This window comes from Malaclemys terrapin, chromosome 2, assembly GCF_027887155.1.
Source record: "Malaclemys terrapin pileata isolate rMalTer1 chromosome 2, rMalTer1.hap1, whole genome shotgun sequence".
Lineage (NCBI taxonomy): Eukaryota > Metazoa > Chordata > Testudines > Emydidae > Malaclemys > Malaclemys terrapin.
The window spans coordinates 243210214-243228054 of NC_071506.1; the positions used below are offsets into that span (position 1 = coordinate 243210214).

Genomic DNA, 17841 nt, shown 5'->3' on the forward strand with positions numbered 1-17841 from the left:
TCCTACAGGGAACATAACATATAATTTAAAATCTCAAGCTATTTAGTATAGCATGGTATTGGAGAGAGTGAGCGCAATGCAATTAAAAAATAAACAATGAATAATCATTAAACATGAGTGCATACCTTCTCTGATAGCTGTAAATGGAGTTCCTTCCTCCTCTTGTAATCTAATCACCTTCAGTGCCACCAACTTCCCATTTACCCTGGTGGGGGAGAGGGAGGGGGAGAATGGAGGAGGAAGGCGGAGAGGAAGAAAAAAAAGAAACATACACAAAATTAATTAAAAATGAATATTTCAATAATAGGGCTTATTTCCCATCATGTATTATTTAGTTTCTCCCTGTCAATGTCAGTGATTCACTCATGGCACAGTAAGAAACACTTCATAGCCTCCATAATGTCAGCTTTAAATATTCACATTCATGTAATCCAAGAAGTGATTTCAGCTTTCTATGAGTCAGCCTCTGTTTCCTTTCTATTATAGCATTAAACTGGAGGCTTTGTTTAAAGAAAGCATAGCATTGTAAAAATATGGTTTATTTCTTTGATCATTTTATCCAAACAGAACTTCAATCAATCATTCCACATATGGTATACCCATCTTTATATTTATTTTTCTCTTCTCCCTGAATTATGCCCCACAATAATTACCTTCCAAGAGTCATGGAAATTTGAGGTGGAAAATATCTGTTAGGTCATTCTGTCCATTTCCCACTAAAGCAGGATTGTTCCCTAAAGTACACTCTTGAGTGCACTGCCCAGACTAGTTTTTTTTATTATGACGACACCCATTTATAAGGTTTAAAATAATGTGCTCCCATGGATCAACCCTCACAACAGATGTCTGTTCTCTTTTCAGCTCTATTCAACTGAAGTAGTTTCCAGTATTTAGCATTTAAATACAATTTCTCCCCAATCTGCCCAGTCTGCTCAGATAGTTTATCCAGGTGAAGGACTCAGATGACCAACACCACCTCCAACAACCTCCTCCTCAAAAGTGTAGTCCTGCATTAGGACTTTAAGAGACTCCCAGAATATGAAAAGGATAGTTGGGGGTAGCATTCCTAAAATGGTATGATGCAGTTGGCAAACAAGGGATTATTATTACAATTTCTTTTTAAAAATATAAAAAGAATTAGAGTTTACAGCTGAAGAGCCCAGGAGACTGACAGAGTGTTCATACTCCACTAGCTGAGGAGGCAACTTATTGCACTGAGCCTTAAAATAAGTTGTTCTGAATCTTGCAGCAAGATGACACAGACATCTAATCTAGTGATCAATTCAGCTGCTCCCTCAGGCTTTATTTTTTAATATTTAATTACAGGGTTGCTACTGTATTTTTATTCTCCTATTTATTAGTAGTATTTAACATTTACACTGTAATAGTGCCTAAAGGTGTCAACTAGGTTGGGCCCTACTGTGCTAGGTACTGTACAAACATACAAAACTCAAGACACCTTAAAAAGGCCTCATTTTTCAAAGGGTGGGGTGCGTCCCACTAAATTCATCTGAGAATAAATTACGGGGTTCCACTTATTAATGTTTGACATTTATTTATATTTAGATTGTTGTAACAAAATGCACCAGGTGTCTAACGAGTTTAAAATCTGAATACACAAAGGAAAGGTGCAGGAAAAATGTTCAGGAGGGGTTTTACAAACCCAGGCCAGGAAAGGTGTTCCATGTCTAGATGGCAATGTGGAAGTCAGCGGGAGAAGCAGACAAATAAGATATTGAGGCTGGCGTCACTGGTAGAGTAGAGAAGATGGGGCAGTGAGGGAAATGTAACAAGAGATAACAACTGGTAAATAGGGAGAGGAAGTGTTAGGAAGGGGTCGTGTTATATAGGTTATGCTCTTCTTTTTAGTCTGAGATTATTGGTCTTTCTTCTACCTAGTCAATTAATTTTACCATAGACTGGCAAGGGAAGTAGAAAAACTATAACATCAATATCGATGAATCTTAGTGTTCTTAATTTGCAATGGATGAGGCAGTTGAGGGGAGAAATGTAGTTATCATTAGCATTTTGTAGGATATTTGTCATTTGCTTTAGCAGAGCTCTGGGCAACTATTAATGCTATTGAAATGATTCAACTCATCTTGAATGCTTGGTTGCTCAGGGACTGCAATATCCTGTTTTTGTCTTGAAGATACCAGTCTCTTCCCTTTCAAAAAACAATTTTTAATCTGATCTTGTTCCAGTTAATTATTCGATTGCTAAGAGCTCTTTTACTTTAGTTCATTCTCTTCCTTAAGTGCGTATTTTGGGGCAATAGAAGGTGAATTATCATCAGTTAACAGTGATAACTGATGTATTTTCCTCTTCCAGCTGTTCCCACTGAGGCAATCTCAACCTTGTCATGCCTTGTCAGAAGTGCAGATGCGGCTATCACAGAATCCTTACAATCAACACTGAAGAAAACTGTCATGCTGAAAATTAGCTCCCCAACCTATTAAAATCTGCTCAAGAATTTATTTGGAAGATATCAGATCATATTTTACAATAACACCAGGATGAATGGCTTAATCTTTGTCTTCTATGACTGTGTCTTCTATCCCTTATGTTATTATATTCAATATTGGATTTTATTATTATTAACTATTATTATTATTATTATTATTAAAGAGAAGAAGGAAATACTGCTAGGTAGAGAACCTTTAGGCAACCTGACAACATGACAAGATTGCTGTATCTTCTGACGTCTAGGATTGTTTATAAGGCAACTCTATGCTCACTTTTCTCCCCAATCAAGATAAGGGTATTTCACTTATCTCAGCATCTCCCATCCACATTGCTAATTGCTTCATGGGTTCCTATTAAAGACAATATTGATTATAAAATCATTGCACGGTCTTATTCCTTTCTAAACTAATAGGCTTGCTCTCTCCCCCAGCTCCAAAAATTCCTTGAGATAAGCTGCAGAGCTTCTTATCTCTAAACATTATTTGAATTAATTCTCATCTAGGGTCTTTGTTCACTCTGGCCCTCCAGTTATCATTAGGAGCTGATGGACAGAATATTTAGACTCATGAGAATTTTAAAAAGTCTAAATTCAATTACCATTTTTGTTTACTGTTTTAAAATTACAATAAAATTCCAAAATTAGTAAACTGTTTCCAGCGTGCTTTGCATGAAAGGTGTTAAAGAACTATGGGTTTATGTAAATGTATATGGCACATAATAAATTGTGTATATTTTAAAAACATAAGTGAGCTTCAGACCATTTGAACCAGATGTTTTAAAAAAATCCTAATACAATGTATACATTACACACTTTCCAAAACGACTGTAATGCCAACAAAACCCAAATGAATTACATGGAGAAAACAGGAGAGTTTATGGGAAAATGTAAGAGATTAGAAACAATTCAATGCTCTAATCATGCATCATTAACAAAATCTAATACTAATGAATATAAAGCAATTGAGGGCTAATTGTTTTTTCAGGCATAATATGGAAAATGCATGTTTAGGGAACAAAAGGTAAGAATGGAATGAATACTATTTATTGTCACAAGTTCTTCAGTTATATTTAAATGTAATAAATGTTTCAAATATAATACCCTTAATGGCTTCAATATGTAAAATCCACCACTAGGATTCCAATCTGTTTATTTTGTGAGGAATTTTATTGCTGGCTAGAGTTGAAACTTAGTTCAAAGCTCTAGCAAGCACAGACTAATATATATGTACTGTACTCTAATTCCGGATATTACTCTCATATCTCAGAAAAATTAATTTGTATTAAAAATTTGACTCGCAATAGATACATAGTTATTCATTTACATAAAGATATAAACTTTTCTAAAACCAAATAAATCCCTCATATTCAACAAAACATATTCTGTAGTTATAGCAGCTTCACAAACAGATGTTCAAAGGCCAGAGTTAATAGTCTTAATAAAGCCATGCTCTGCTAGCATTCTGCTTTGAAAGGAAACCTGCTATAAAAGTAAATCTGTAATCATTTTAGTCACTTCAAATTTTCTTCTGTGGAGTAATATGATCTCACATTCAATGAAATATTTCTTTTAATCATAAACCTTTGAGAAAGTTCAGTGTAAACATGGATTATATATATTTCTTTTCCAGAAAAGAATTACTCATAACTTTACCAGTTCTGCTAACAATGTATTTTTTCCATAAGTATTCAATAGCACAATGTGAACCTGCCAATATATCTTTTCAGCTACTCTCATATTTTTACCTGCAACTCTCTAAAAAAAAGTACCTAGTTGCTTTATTTAAAAAAGCAGAAATCAATGAAGTAAGTAATAAATTAGGGACTATTTTCTAGAGTGGCTGTTTATTATGATACGCTTGATAAAAGATCTAAGGCTTCCAAGAGACATGGTAGATTTAGAATATTCATTTTTGAACAGCTAAAATATTACAACTGGGACTCTGGGAACAAATCCATCAATTCTTCAAAGAATTCACAATTTAGGTTCATAGGCAAGAAGGCACAATTTTATAGCCCTTGTTTTTGAGTAAGAAGCACGTATGAACACAGTGAAAGAATATTTACCTCCAGATCCACACCCTCCTGTCAAGACAAACTACATTAAGCATAACTAATCATATTTTATATAAACATATATACATACACATACCTCTATACATGTGCACAGATACTGTGTATGTCTGTGTGTGCATGGACTCAACCGCTCTCTTTTTAACACTTGACTATTGAAAGAATATGAATTATTACGAGCAGTTTCTAAAATTAAGAAAACAGCTCTGTTTGCAGTTTGCTCTGTGCTATACCAGTGAAATGCACGTTACATGGGTAAGTCACAATGGTAACTAGGTACTAAGTATTATGTTTAAAGTAAAGATGTCCAATAGACATTAACAGATTATTTGAAATAGATGTACTATTTGTACAAGAAAAGATTAAATAAAAATCCTCTTCAAAAGAGGTACAAAAGTCACTTGTCATAGGGACACCTATTGTTCTAGAAATGGCAAATATTCTATTAATATATTTAAATGGAGCATGCACAGAGATAAAGAAAATACAGTTATCTTTTCCATAACTGGTGTTCGAGATGTGTTGCTCATGTCTATTCCACAATAGGTATGCATGCTCACCACGTGCACCAGTGCCGGAAGTTTTTCCTCTAGCAGTACCCATAGGGGAGCACCCTAGTGATCCCTGGTGTGGCGCCTCCATGGCGCAGTATAAGGGGCACTGCGTGCTCTCCCTACCCTCAGCTTCTTCTTGCCAGACAACTCCGACCAAGAGGAAGGAGGGAGGGATGTGGAATGGACAAGAGCAACACATCTCAAAGAACGCTAGTTACGGAACAGGTAACTTTCTTTTCTTCTTCGAGTGATTGCTCATGTGTATTCCACAATAGGTGATTTCAAGCTATATCTGTTGGAGGTGGGAAGAAGTTCACAAACTCTCGGGATGGAGAACGGCACTTCCGAACCCGGTGTCCTCCCTGGTCTGAGACACAACTGCATAATGTGAGGTGAACATGTGAACTGAAGACCACGTGTCAGCCCTACAAATGTCCTGAATGGGAACATGGGCCAAAAAGGCAACCGACGAGGCCTGCGCCTGAGTCGAGTGCGCCCTAACAATTGGCAGCGGAGGGATTCCCGCCAGGTCATAACAGGTACAGATGCACGAGGTGATCCAGTTGGAGAGCCACTGAGTGGAGATCGGCCGAGCTTTCCTGTGCTCGGCCGAGGCAATGAAAAGTTCCGAAGACTTTCTGAACGGCTTAGTCTGCTCCAGGTAGAAAGCCAGAGCCCGTTTCACATCCAGCGTGTGGAGGCGGTGCTCCTCTCTGAATGTATGGGGCTTGGGGCAGAGGACCGGCAGAAAAATGTCCTGACCCATGTGATAGGCGGAGACCACCTTTGGAAGGAACGAAGGGTGTGGGCCGAGCTGGACCTTATCTTTATGAAACACCATGTACGGGGGCTCAGAGGTCAGGGTCCTGAGTTCTGAGACCCGCCTCGCCTACATGATCGCAACCAGGAAGGCCACATTCCACGAGAGGTATGACCAGGAGCACATGGCTAGCGGCTCAAACAGGGGCCCGTGAGACAGCCAACACCAGGTTTAGGTCCCACTGCAGGACAGGGGACCTAATATATGGGAAGAGGCAATCCAACCCCTTAAGGAATTGGCCAGTCACAGCATGGGAGAATACCATGTGGCCCTGCACTGGTGGATGGAAGGTGGATATGGGCACCAGGTGCACCTTGACTGATCAGGGCACCAGGTCCTGGGCTCTAAGGTGGAGGAGGTAATCCAGAATAAACTGGATCAGGGCAGCCACTAGGGAAATGCCCCGCTCATCCACCCATCTGGAAAACCAAGACCACTTTGCCAAGTAGGCTCAGCGCGTGGAGGGCCGGCTGCTTTCAAGGAGGACGCGCTGAACCCCTTCCGAGCACGTCCTTTCCTCCCTACCTAACCATTGAGCAGCCACACTTTGAGGTGGAGGAGGTTGCCCTGGTCCTGGGAGAGCAGGTCTGGGAGGGTCCAGTACCAATGCTGACTGGGCCATGCCGGGGCCTTATCTGTCTTTATCTTTTCCAGGACCTTGCCAATCAGCGGGAATGGGGGAAAGACAGAGAAACTGGCCTGACCAAGACAGGAGGAAGGCATTGGAGATAGCGCCCCGTCCCAGCCCTCCCCCCTGGAGTAGAACCAGGGACAGCAACGGTTCTGCCGAGTCGCGAACAGGTCCATCTGGGGAGTTCCTCACACTTAGAAAAGTCTGTGCACCACCTCTGGGTAAGGAGAGACCACTCGTGCTGAGAGAAGAAGTCCCTGCTCAAGCGATCCGCCCGCACGTTCCAGGCACCTGGCAGATGTCGTGGGCTAGACAAAAGTCCCACAGCCTGCAGGCTTTGCGGCAGAGAGCAGAGGATCGGGCCCTGCCTTGCCTGTTGATGTAGAACATCAAGGCCGTGTTGTCCGTGAGGACCCTGACCACCCAGCGCTCCAGGTGCAAGCAGAAGGCCATGCACGCCAGCCGTACTACTCTGAGCTCCTTGACATTTATGTGGAGGGTCAGATCCTGAGCCGACCACAGACCTTGGGTCTGAACGTTCCCAATATGGGTCCCCCCATCCCAGGTTCAAGTCGTCGGACACCCTGCCCCTGAATGGGACCCCTTGGAGCATGTTTCTCAGGGAGGACCACCACCGTAGGGAGGTGGTCACTGGCTCGGGCACCATGAGGACTTTGTCCATCCTGTTCCTGGCCTGAGAGAACTCTGAGGCCAATCAGAGCTGGAGGGGCCTCATCTTGATTCTGGCATGACGGACCACATATGTGCATGCTGACATGTGACCCAAGAGCTGGAGGCACACTCTGGCTGTTGTCACCAGAAACCTTGTGACCGTGTCGATGAGCCCCTTCAGGGTCTCAAACATGTCCGGTGGGAGGGAGGCTCTGGCCGACGAGGTGTCCAGGACCACCCTGATAAACTCTATGCGTTGTATGTGCTGATTACCAACAGGCCCAAAGTCCATTTCGTGAATATCCTGGGGGCAGTGGACAGGGCAAATGGGAGGACCATAAATTGGTAGTGTTCCTGCCCCACCGTGAAACGGAGGAAGTGTCTATGCCCCTTGAATATATGAATGTGGAAGTACACATCCTGCAGATCGAGGGCGACATACCAGTCCCCGGGATCCAGGGAGGGGATGATGGAGGCCAGGGAGACCATGAGGAACTTGAGCTTCACCATGTACTGGTTCAGGCCTCACAGGTCCAAGATGGGTCTGAGCCCCCCTTTGCCCTGGAGCAGAGCAGTTCTGAAGCACCTTTACTGGCGTCAAGAAGGAACTGAGGGTAGGGGGAATGCGCAGTACCCCTTATACCGCGCCATGGAGGTGCCACTCTAGGGATCACTGGGGCACTTCCCTATGGGTACTGCTAGGGGAAAAACTTCTGACACCAGTGCACATGGCGAGCACACACACCTATTGTGGAATACACGTGAGCAGTCACTCGAAGAACAAATTTGTTCCTGAAAGTAAAGACCATGGGTTAGGTACTCTCTTCCCATTATCTGAGCAGAGGGGAGGAAAGCAGCATGAAACTGGGACAGCTAGCATAGGAAAGAACAGAAGGCAGTGTTCCTTGCCATGCTTTTATCTCCCTTGGGAGCCTGCAGAAACCACTAAGTCTGAAGGGTCACAAAGCATATCTGGAAGTGTGGCTGCAGAAGGGTAACAACTTTTATAATTTTGTACCTTGATGTCTCATTTGATCTCCTATTGGAAGGTATTGTGTCATTCTCAAATGGAAAATGCATTGGTGCACAATGACATCTAGTTTAGGGATTCCGTAAGGCGTGTCTACCCTTACGGCAGCGTGTAGAATACAGACATTACACACCCAGCTAGCAGCACAGATATAAACAGCAGTGTAGATGGTGAGACACGGCTTAGGCAAGTAGAGTAGAGAGCGCCGTACAGGGCATTCCAAGCTCAAGCAGTGCCTCTCACGTTTACATCACTAATTTTAGTAGTGTAGTGTCCCACTGCCTCCCTGCTGTAGGAGGCTTTTCCCTCTGCCTCCACCTTGCTGCAGCCTTTCACTGCTGCACACCAGAGTGAAAAGAGTGGATGCAGCCGGCCTTTCACCGTGTATGGCCAGTACTCTACAACCTGCTGCCAATGTAGACAAGGCTTTAGTGTTTATTCTGTCCCCCAAACATGCACATATTTCCTATTACCATTAAATTTTCATTATTATTTTTATTACTATGACACAAGACACCTGGTTTCTGTCCTAGCTCTACCACTGACTCACACCATGACTTTGGGCAAGTCAATCATTCTGTGCCTCGGTTTCTTCACCTGTACAATGGGGATAATAATGCTTATCCACTTTTGTCAAGTGCTGTGCGAGTTACAGATGAAAAGTGCTCATTATTATCAATATATAGAAATACAGTAGACATGGTGTGCCAATTGCCATTGTATACAGATGCTTATACACACACAGACACACACACGCACTATCTAGCCACGTATACATAAACACACACTCTTACTATTTGTTTCAGCAATGCATTTGGATTTTGAGAAATTGATTATAGGAATGAAGACTGTGATGCATACAATCACTGCGCGTGAACAATGGTGGCAGCAGCAGCGTCAGTCTCATCAGGTGGTGACAGAGTGAACGACGACAACTGTGTCAGTTGCAGAAGCGGCAGCAGCAGCTGCGTCATTGCTGGATACTTCTCCCTTCTCTCACCATGCCCCCAGAGAGTGGGAGGTGAACCCAAATGAATGCACCTGTGAACTCTGGGTCTTTGCTGACCCAGGAAAGCCAACTGTCAGTAGGGTGCAGTGGAGGGAGAGGAGAATGATGTGATTTTTAAAGGAACATTCATTTGTTGGACTTTCCCATCACAAGATGGGAAACTGAGGCAAAGGGCACTGCCTAACACACTATGGGGTCGGGTCAGCTTATGAACGCTTGTTTTTTAATTGGTTGTGGTGTTTTCCTAAACTAAGGCTTGGTTCCCTTTCCCTTTTAATAAAAGTTCTCAGACTCAGTACTCGAGAGTGGGGAGTACTGTCTCTTAGAGACATGCAGGGATGGTGTTAAATTTTCCCAGATTACTGGGTGGGCACTCGAGTTGGTTCTGTGTTGTAATGTTCAGAGAAACCCCTAGATGTTGAACCTGGCCTTTGCTGCTGCCAACTTCACCTGGTAGAAGGGATACAAAGGTACCTGATCAACATGGTGAACATTCCAAATACAAAAACGAAGCTAAAAGGAACAAGCCATGAAAAGTGGGTTGAAGATGTGTAAATTAAGTTGCTGCAAGTAAAGTAGACACTGGGGAGCATGTCACTGTGATGCAGAATACTGTGCTGGTAAAGTGAAAATTATACCTTGCATAGCTGCGGATCAAAGCTGAGGGTGTGGTTAGCTGGGAAGAGTGACAGGAAAGACACGGCATGCCCAGCAGGCTGCCAAAGCCCACAGGAATTGCAACAACACACACATAAAAGAGCCAGTGAAAACCTACAAGAGCAACAGCTAAGAAAGCAGCCTGGGAGGAAAAAGGATGATGTGAATTCAGCAGATGCACAAGGAAAAATATGAGCTCAAAAATAGGAAGAGCAAGTAACCCCAACAATCACCACAAAATTGAAAAGCAGACTGAATATCCGTGTGCATAGGGAAGATGATGTATCGTTTGAGTGCCACAGTCCCCAGAACATATGAAAAAATAACATAGGCAGCTAGTTGTTCACAGAGGGTACTGGGATATAGTGAGACAAACAAATACAGACAATGGTTAAGCCATGTTGACTGTATAAGCTAGGGGTGGCCAAACCATGGCTCGCAAGCCACATGCGGCTCTTTTACAGTTCAAGTACAGCTTGATGAGCCCCCCATGCTGCCCCATTCTCCATCTACCAGACTGGGGGGGAGCTCAGGGTTTCTGCCCTGCAGCAAAGTGGTGGGGCTAGGGGCTTCTGCCAGAGACGACTGGTGCCTGCTGAAAGTGGGGAGGGGCAAATTCAAAGGTTCAGCCTTCCCTAGAGTGACCAGACAGCAAGTGTAAAAAAATCGGGACGGGGGTGGGGGGTAATAGGAGCCTATATAAGAAAAAGACCCAAAAATCGGGACTGTCCCTATAAAATCGGGACATCTGGTCACCCTAGCCTTCCCCAAAGCTTGAGTCACACCCTCCTCTTACCCTCCGCAGCCGCTCCCTGCAGTTCCCAACCATTTGCTGCTACTTCTCCCCACAGCCACAGCTCCCAGCTTGCTGGCTCCAGCAGCTGTGATGCAGGGAGAGGGCCCAGCGACAGCAGGTGTCAGAAGTCTGGCAAAAATCAGGGGGCAGATGTGACCCCACTTGCCTCCCCTACATGTTGCCTCTGGTTTATGCCCAGTGGTGAGAGGGAGTCTCGGGGCTTCAGCCTCTTGGAGTGTGCCTGCCTGGGCGCTGCTCTCGAACTTCTGCTCTCGAAGATTAATGTATGCAGCTCAGAGGGTCAGTAAGTTTGACCGCCCCTGGTATAAACGTCCCTCATTGTTATAAGACCTTAAAACCACTTGGAAATTGCAGCTGCTGCAGAATAAGATGGTTGGCCTATTTGAGTGGTATTTCACACAGATGTATGCTGTAACACTTCGAATTCACCACTTGCTCCCAGCTGATTGCCAGGTGAAGATTAGAAGGTATTGGCTTTGACCTATTAAGACCTAAAATGGCCTGGCTACCCAAGAGACTGCCTCTCTCCTCACAGTAGATGTGAAGCCGGTGTGATCGCAAGCTATCAGCTATCAAATAAGAAACAAAATTCTCTGCAAGGGTCCTTGACTCTAGAACTTACTCCCCTTATCCTGAGCTCAGATCTATTAATCTTAATGGCATTCTGCAAGGCCTATTTATTCGCCAAGGTTTTCCCCTCACACAGTTAAGGATGTTGTGCACCTCAACTGGATTTAGGATAGATTTTCGCCATGTTGGTTTAGGAGGAGGAATTTTATGGTGAGCGTGTTGGGGAGGATTTTCTGGATTGATCTGATAGAGTTCTATGTTTTTATAATATTTTATGTGTACATGGAGGTATAGGCAGATGTGCTTTTAGTAAAGTGAATTAAATAGTAGCAACAAGCAAGGGCAAGTATAAAGGATAGAGATACCGAAGCCACAGCCATACCAGTGGGATTCTTCGCAAAGCACATCCAGAGATGTGTGGCAGGACAGCAAACTGCAGATGCAGATCATGTTGCTCGGAGACTTGGCTTTGAATCCCCCATCTAGTACATGAAGGGTGACTGCACAGCAGAGGAGGAAAACCCACAGCAGTCACAAGTATGCCAACAGAGAGAGCAAAGTAAGGCTACTCCCCAAGTCCTCTCTAAGCATTTTCTGCAGAATGGGCAGCATACCTAACTTTCTACCTTTCAAGGGGCTTGACTGGGACACTTTTATATCCACTGCTCCTGGGTCATTTATAGCTCTGAAATGTTGCACCAGAGTGCCTGTCACTGGTCTAGTAAGATCCCATTTATCCATCCCAACAAATTGTGTATCTACCTCACAGTGGAGAAGAGTCAATAGTAGCAAGAACAGAGCCACATTTTCAAAGTAAGATGGCCTCTTCTAAAATTTCCATATACACCTTTACCTTGATATAACACGAATTCGGATATAACGCAGTAAAGCAGTGCTCGGGGGGGGGGGGGGGGCGCGGGGGGGGGGGGGGCTGCGCACTCCGGTGGATCAAAGCAAGTTCAATATAATGCGGTTTCACCTATAACGCGGTAAGATTTTTGGCTCCCAAGGACAGCGTTATATCGAGGTAGAGGTGTATGTAGATTACAAAGGATGATATCAGAGAAAGCATTTGTTGTGCTAACCTGTATTTTCAGTCCAATACAATCAAACAGTAATATTTTCAAAAAGTTCCACTGACAGTCAATGGGCCTTAAGCACTTGTGAAAATTGTATCCATATTCCTTATGTTGCATCTAATACTAACTGAACTAAGCAGAAGTTAAGGAAATGCAAAGTGTACTTGAACACTAAAGGGAACTCAGGGAAGGAATCAGGAGAAGATAAAACAGACAAGATGGTGAAAGTGAACTTGCCTGCAGAATCCACTTTAATCTTACTGATCCTTGCTTTCTTCAGCCAAAACACAACACACCTTTGCTGTTTTCAGTAAATTTAGCCTTGCTGATTAGAAGCAAAACTGACAAGTGTTCACAACATTAGTCACACAGAAATGAGATGACACCTGCATCATACTTCTATGGTATTATCAGCAGATCTATTAGCCTTATATCACAGGCTGTTTTTAGCAACAGTCAACTCGGAGTGGGATGCTAGATTCCAGCCAACATGTGGGGTAAGCAGGCTTCCAGACAGGACTTTATACAGCAAACAATAAGTTAGTTACTAGTAGAGACAAAAAGTAAGTGGTGAATGTGCAGGACAGGAATCTCCAGCTCTGAGTGTGAAGACGAACATATGAACTCAGCGAAATATATTGACCTATTTGTGCAAAGGCCAGTTGAGCAACAAATGGTTGTTCTGCTATTTCTGCAGAAAATAATTGCCCTCCCAAGCAGGTAGGTACGTCAACCAGTTTAATAGCAAGCTAGCTTGTGTCTCTGTCTCTCCTCTGTTCCTAAAAAAATACCTTACAGGCGCCTCACAATCCTTTGCAGCCTTGGATCAACAGTACCTAGTTAAGGAAGGAGATATCAGTCATCCAAACTAGCCCGTAACCTAATTTTGCTGAGTTACTGCCCTATCTATGTGCAGTGAAGTAATGTGTTTTAGCAGGAAGGCAAGGTTTGGCCTCACTGAGCCTGCTGTAAATTCTATATTACAAATATGGGCACAGCTTTCCCTGGTTGCCGATTTAGTATGCATGCTACCACAAATTTTAGTGAAGGGATAGTATTAGCTAACTTTGTGCTCTTATACAGTATGTAGATTTGCAGATTGTGAGCTTGGCCTTTGATTTGATTATTATTCTTATTAAATTCCCCTCACCATTTTAGAATCAGGACAAGAATTTAAAGGGGAAAAAGAGGTCATTTTAACAAGCAACATGGGGAAACTTGGAAAGTGTAAAATACTCTAGAGGCAAAAGTTGAAAAAAAATAGTGACTAAAACTAGGCTCTTAAGCCCATATTTAACAAAATAACTGACCTGATTTTCAGTTATGCTATGCTTTCAGCAACTCCCACTGAAGTTTATAGATGAGGGTCAGGGAGCTGCTGAGTGCTCAGCTCTTCATGAATCCAAAACTTATACTAAAGATCAAAATTAGCGAAGGGCTTTAACTCTGGAAAGGCAAAACATGACAACTAAGGAACTTGAAAAGCCAAACAAACCACGCTGCTTCAGCCAACCCCTTAATACAGGGTCACAAGCTACTAAATTCACTACGATCTGAGCAAATTTTCTCCATATAATAAGAAGAAGGAATTTGTCCCAGAATGTTGCGTTTCTTAAAAAATTCTAAGGTTGACTGTTAAATCAGAGCTGCAGCAGGCTGGAAAACTTGTAGTTGTCTAAGGAATCTTATGCTGGGCTCCTCTTTTGTCAGTGTTAATAATGGCATCCCAGCCACCCCATGCAGGGTCAGAAAACCCATTTGTAATTGAAATCTCAAGCTTTTGGGAGGTGTATATTGGTGTATATTGATAACAATGTGTCTGCAGCGTTCAAGTAGTTTTTGTTTTTAAAGTTTTGTGGTTCCACAATGTATTTAGTATATTTAATATATTAACACACGATGCAATAATGCACTTCTTGTATTTTACTCCATTTCTGCAAAAAACAGGGAAGAAAATTTGACCTGGATTATTGCCCCCAGGTGCTGCACTGAAGAACATGTAAGCCACAATCCTGCAATGAGCTCCATGTGGGTGGGCCCTGTGCCCCTCAATGGACCTCAATAAAAGCAGCAGTGCTCCTCATGGGCGCAGGGTCCACTCACACAGAGCTCATTACAGGATGGGGACCATAGAGAGGATAGATATTAGAATGATTTACACTGGAAAATGGGGCAGGGGTGGGGGGGAGGGCTGTGCAAAGTCTAATGAACGACTGAGAACCTGAAAGCTGGGGTCCATCCAATGAAAGGGGATTCCAAGAGTACCTGTAGCTCAGTGAAAGAAAACTGACTGGGCCTAGGCATTCTTATTGTGACAAAAGAGACTCAGGGGTGCCTGTAGTTGGATTGGAGGGGAGCAAAGAGGATTGGGACTTTCCTAAAGATGGCAAAAGAGGCAGGTGAGAATACCCAACTTGGGGAGGTTTTTCAAAAGGTAGTGGGGGGGACAAGAAGCAGTTGGTTTCAAAATAAAAATGTTTATATTGACAGAGGACTTGAAAAGTGGGGATAATTTTATATTTTTTAAAACATGAAAGAACTGGTGGGGGAAGGATCAAGAAGCAAGCAACAACAAAATGAAAACAGCATGGAGAGTAGAGATGCAAAAAATTGCATGACTTTTTTGTTTACAGATAAGCAGCACTCACTCTACTCAAGAGAGCAATCTGAAAACTCAGTGTGAGAAGCAATATACATGAATATACTGTCACACCTATAGGCTTTGTTCCCATTTTAATTACAATTGGCATTTCTGAGCCTCTTGCTAAAGACATGTTTGCTGAAAAATGCTGTGGAGCTGTACCACGAGCAGTATGGGAGAATAGAAAACAAATACTACCTACAATATTAGATTGGGTCTTACTGATGGACTTAAAGTATAATCTTCACCAATTTCCTTAAGAGTCAATTGACATAGTGTACATTATTTCCCCAATCTCCCCCCCCCAAAAAAAAATCCTGTTCCCCCCTTTTGTTGTTGTTATTGTTCATGCTCCATTTCAACAGCCACCCCTGAAGGGTGTGGTGTGATAACTCAACTGCCATTATGTGGTTACTGTTGATATAAGTAACTTTTTGATGGCGACCATGGTACATTGTACATATCCAGTTAGATGATTATTCAAAGACATAGCTATTGCACCTGCTATTCAGCGGCTATCAAAGGAATGCTGAGAGAAGAGCAGCTTGCATGTTTCCCTTGGATGTAAGTTTTCAAAGGGTTTAGCCAATTTAGGCATACAACTCTTATTAAAAGTTAGAGGAAGCCATGTGGCTGAAGCCCACCAGAACATTACTTGCTTTGAAATTTTACTACAAAATAGCTCACTTAAGGATGCACTGAGCATCTGCCAGCCCACTGAATAGCGGTCTTAGTCATCAACTGCACCTAGACTAGCCATCATAGAAATGGAGGAAATCATTTTCAGCATTAGCACTTTAACCCAAAACCTGTTCCCAATCAAGGTGAGATATTAAAACAGCACAATGTGACCTTAAACACAAAGAAAAGAGTGTTTTAACATTTGTAAAGTCGTACATGCCTGTAAGGTAATGGCTAACTGAGCTAAACTAATGACTTGTGGGATGGGAAGGAAGGGCAATGTTAATGTAGCTATAACTCCATGTTTCTCCTAAACCTTCTCTTTCTGTTATTATTGATAACACTGTCATTCTCCCGGTGGCCAGGACCCATAACCTGGGAGTCATCTTTCTCTCCTCCCTCTCCTTTTCACACAGACCCCTTTCCTTAATGTTTGCCACCCACACCACAAAATGCAGGCCTTGATCTTGAAAAAGTTTTATACATGGGAGTAATCCAGGGGCTCCTCATGTGTGTAACATTATGTATGTATGTATGTAATTTTTCCAATATCAGCTCTTAGATTATAAATTCATTGCAGAAAGAACTGTGTCTTCCTATTTGCTCTGTAAAGTCCTTAGCACGGTCTTGGATGCTGGAATAATACACTTTAGAAAGCGTTTGAGCCAACAGCGCAATGTCAAATACAAAATTTACCAGAGAAAGGTGATCTGCATTAGTTTGCTTCACGCTAGAACCTCAGCTTCAGGTTCGTAAAACTCAACTAAATTTATTTTCAAGTGTGGTTAAACTGTCTTGCCCTTTTTTTTAAAAAAAAAGGGCACAAGAATGGCCATATGGGGTCAGACCAATGGTCCATCTAGCCCAGTCTCCTGTCTTCCAACAATGGCTGGTGCCAGATGCTTCAGAGAAAGTGAACAGAACTGGCAATTTATCAAGCGATCCATTCTCCTAACATCCAGTCTCAGCTTCTAGCAGTCAGAGGTTTAGGGACACTCAGAGCATGGGGTTGCCTTCCTGATCATCTTGGCTAATGGCCATTGATAGAGAAGTTCACAGAGGATAGGTCCAACACTTTTTTTAACCTAGTTATACTTTTGGCCTTCACAAAATCCACTGTCAACGAGTCTGACAGGCTGACTGTGCCTTGTGTGAAGAAGTACTTCCTTATGTTTGTTTTAAACATCCCTGACAGGTGTTTGTCTAACTCGCTCTTAAAAATCTCCAATGACAAAGATTCCACAACCTCCCTAGGCAATTTATTCCAATGTTTAACCAGACTGACAGGAAGTTTTTCCCTAATGTCTAAACTAAACTGCCATTGCTGCAATTTAAGCCCATTGCTTCTTGTCCTATCCTCAGAGGTCAATTTATCTCCCGCTCCTTGTAACAACCTTTTACATACTTGAAAACTATTATGTCCCCTCTCAGTCTTCTCTTCTCCAAACTAAACAAACCCAATTTTTCTAGGTCATGTTTTCTAGACCTTTAATCAGTTTTGTTGCCCTTCTCTGGACTTTCTTCAGTTTGTCCTGAAATGTGGCACACAGAACTGGACACAATAGTCCAGTTGAGGACTAATCAGCGCAGAATAGAGTGAAAGAATTAAGTTTTGTTTTGCTTACAACATGCTCACAACATGCCTGCTAATACATCCCAGAATGAGGTTTGTTTTTTTGCAACAGTGTTACACTGTTGACTCATATTTAGCTTGTGATCTACTATGATCCCCAGATCCCTTTCTGCAATCCTCCCAGGCAGTCATTTCCCATTTTGTATGCGTGTAACTGATTATTCCTTCCTAAGTAGAGTACATTGCATTTATCCTTATTGAATTTCATCCTATTTACAGCCTGTTTCTCCAGATTATTTTGAATTTTAATCCTATCCTCCAAAGCACTTGCAACCCCTCCCAGTTTGGTATCGTCCACAAACTTTATAAGTGTACCCTATGTCATTATCTAAGTCATTGATGAAGATACAGTATCGTTGGGATTATGTTTACCAGTGTGCATTACTTTGCATTTATCAACATTGAATTTCATCTGTCATTTTATTCCTCGGTCACCCAGTTTTGTGAGATCCCTTTGTAACTCTTTGCAGTCTACTTTGAACTTAACTATTTTGAGTAATTTTGTATTGTC

General features: G+C 42.5%; 1 protein-coding gene across 4 annotated transcripts in view; it reads right to left on the reverse strand.

Moving 5' to 3' along the window:
* CDK14 (cyclin dependent kinase 14) overlaps positions 1-17841 on the reverse strand; it is a 482473-nt gene that overhangs the window by 305959 nt on the left and 158673 nt on the right. For all 4 annotated transcript variants that reach the window (XM_054020506.1, XM_054020507.1, XM_054020508.1 and 1 more), the window contains one exon: positions 126-205. In XM_054020506.1, coding sequence (XP_053876481.1) covers positions 126-205 — 80 coding nt within the window. The remainder of the gene's footprint in view (positions 1-125; positions 206-17841) is intronic.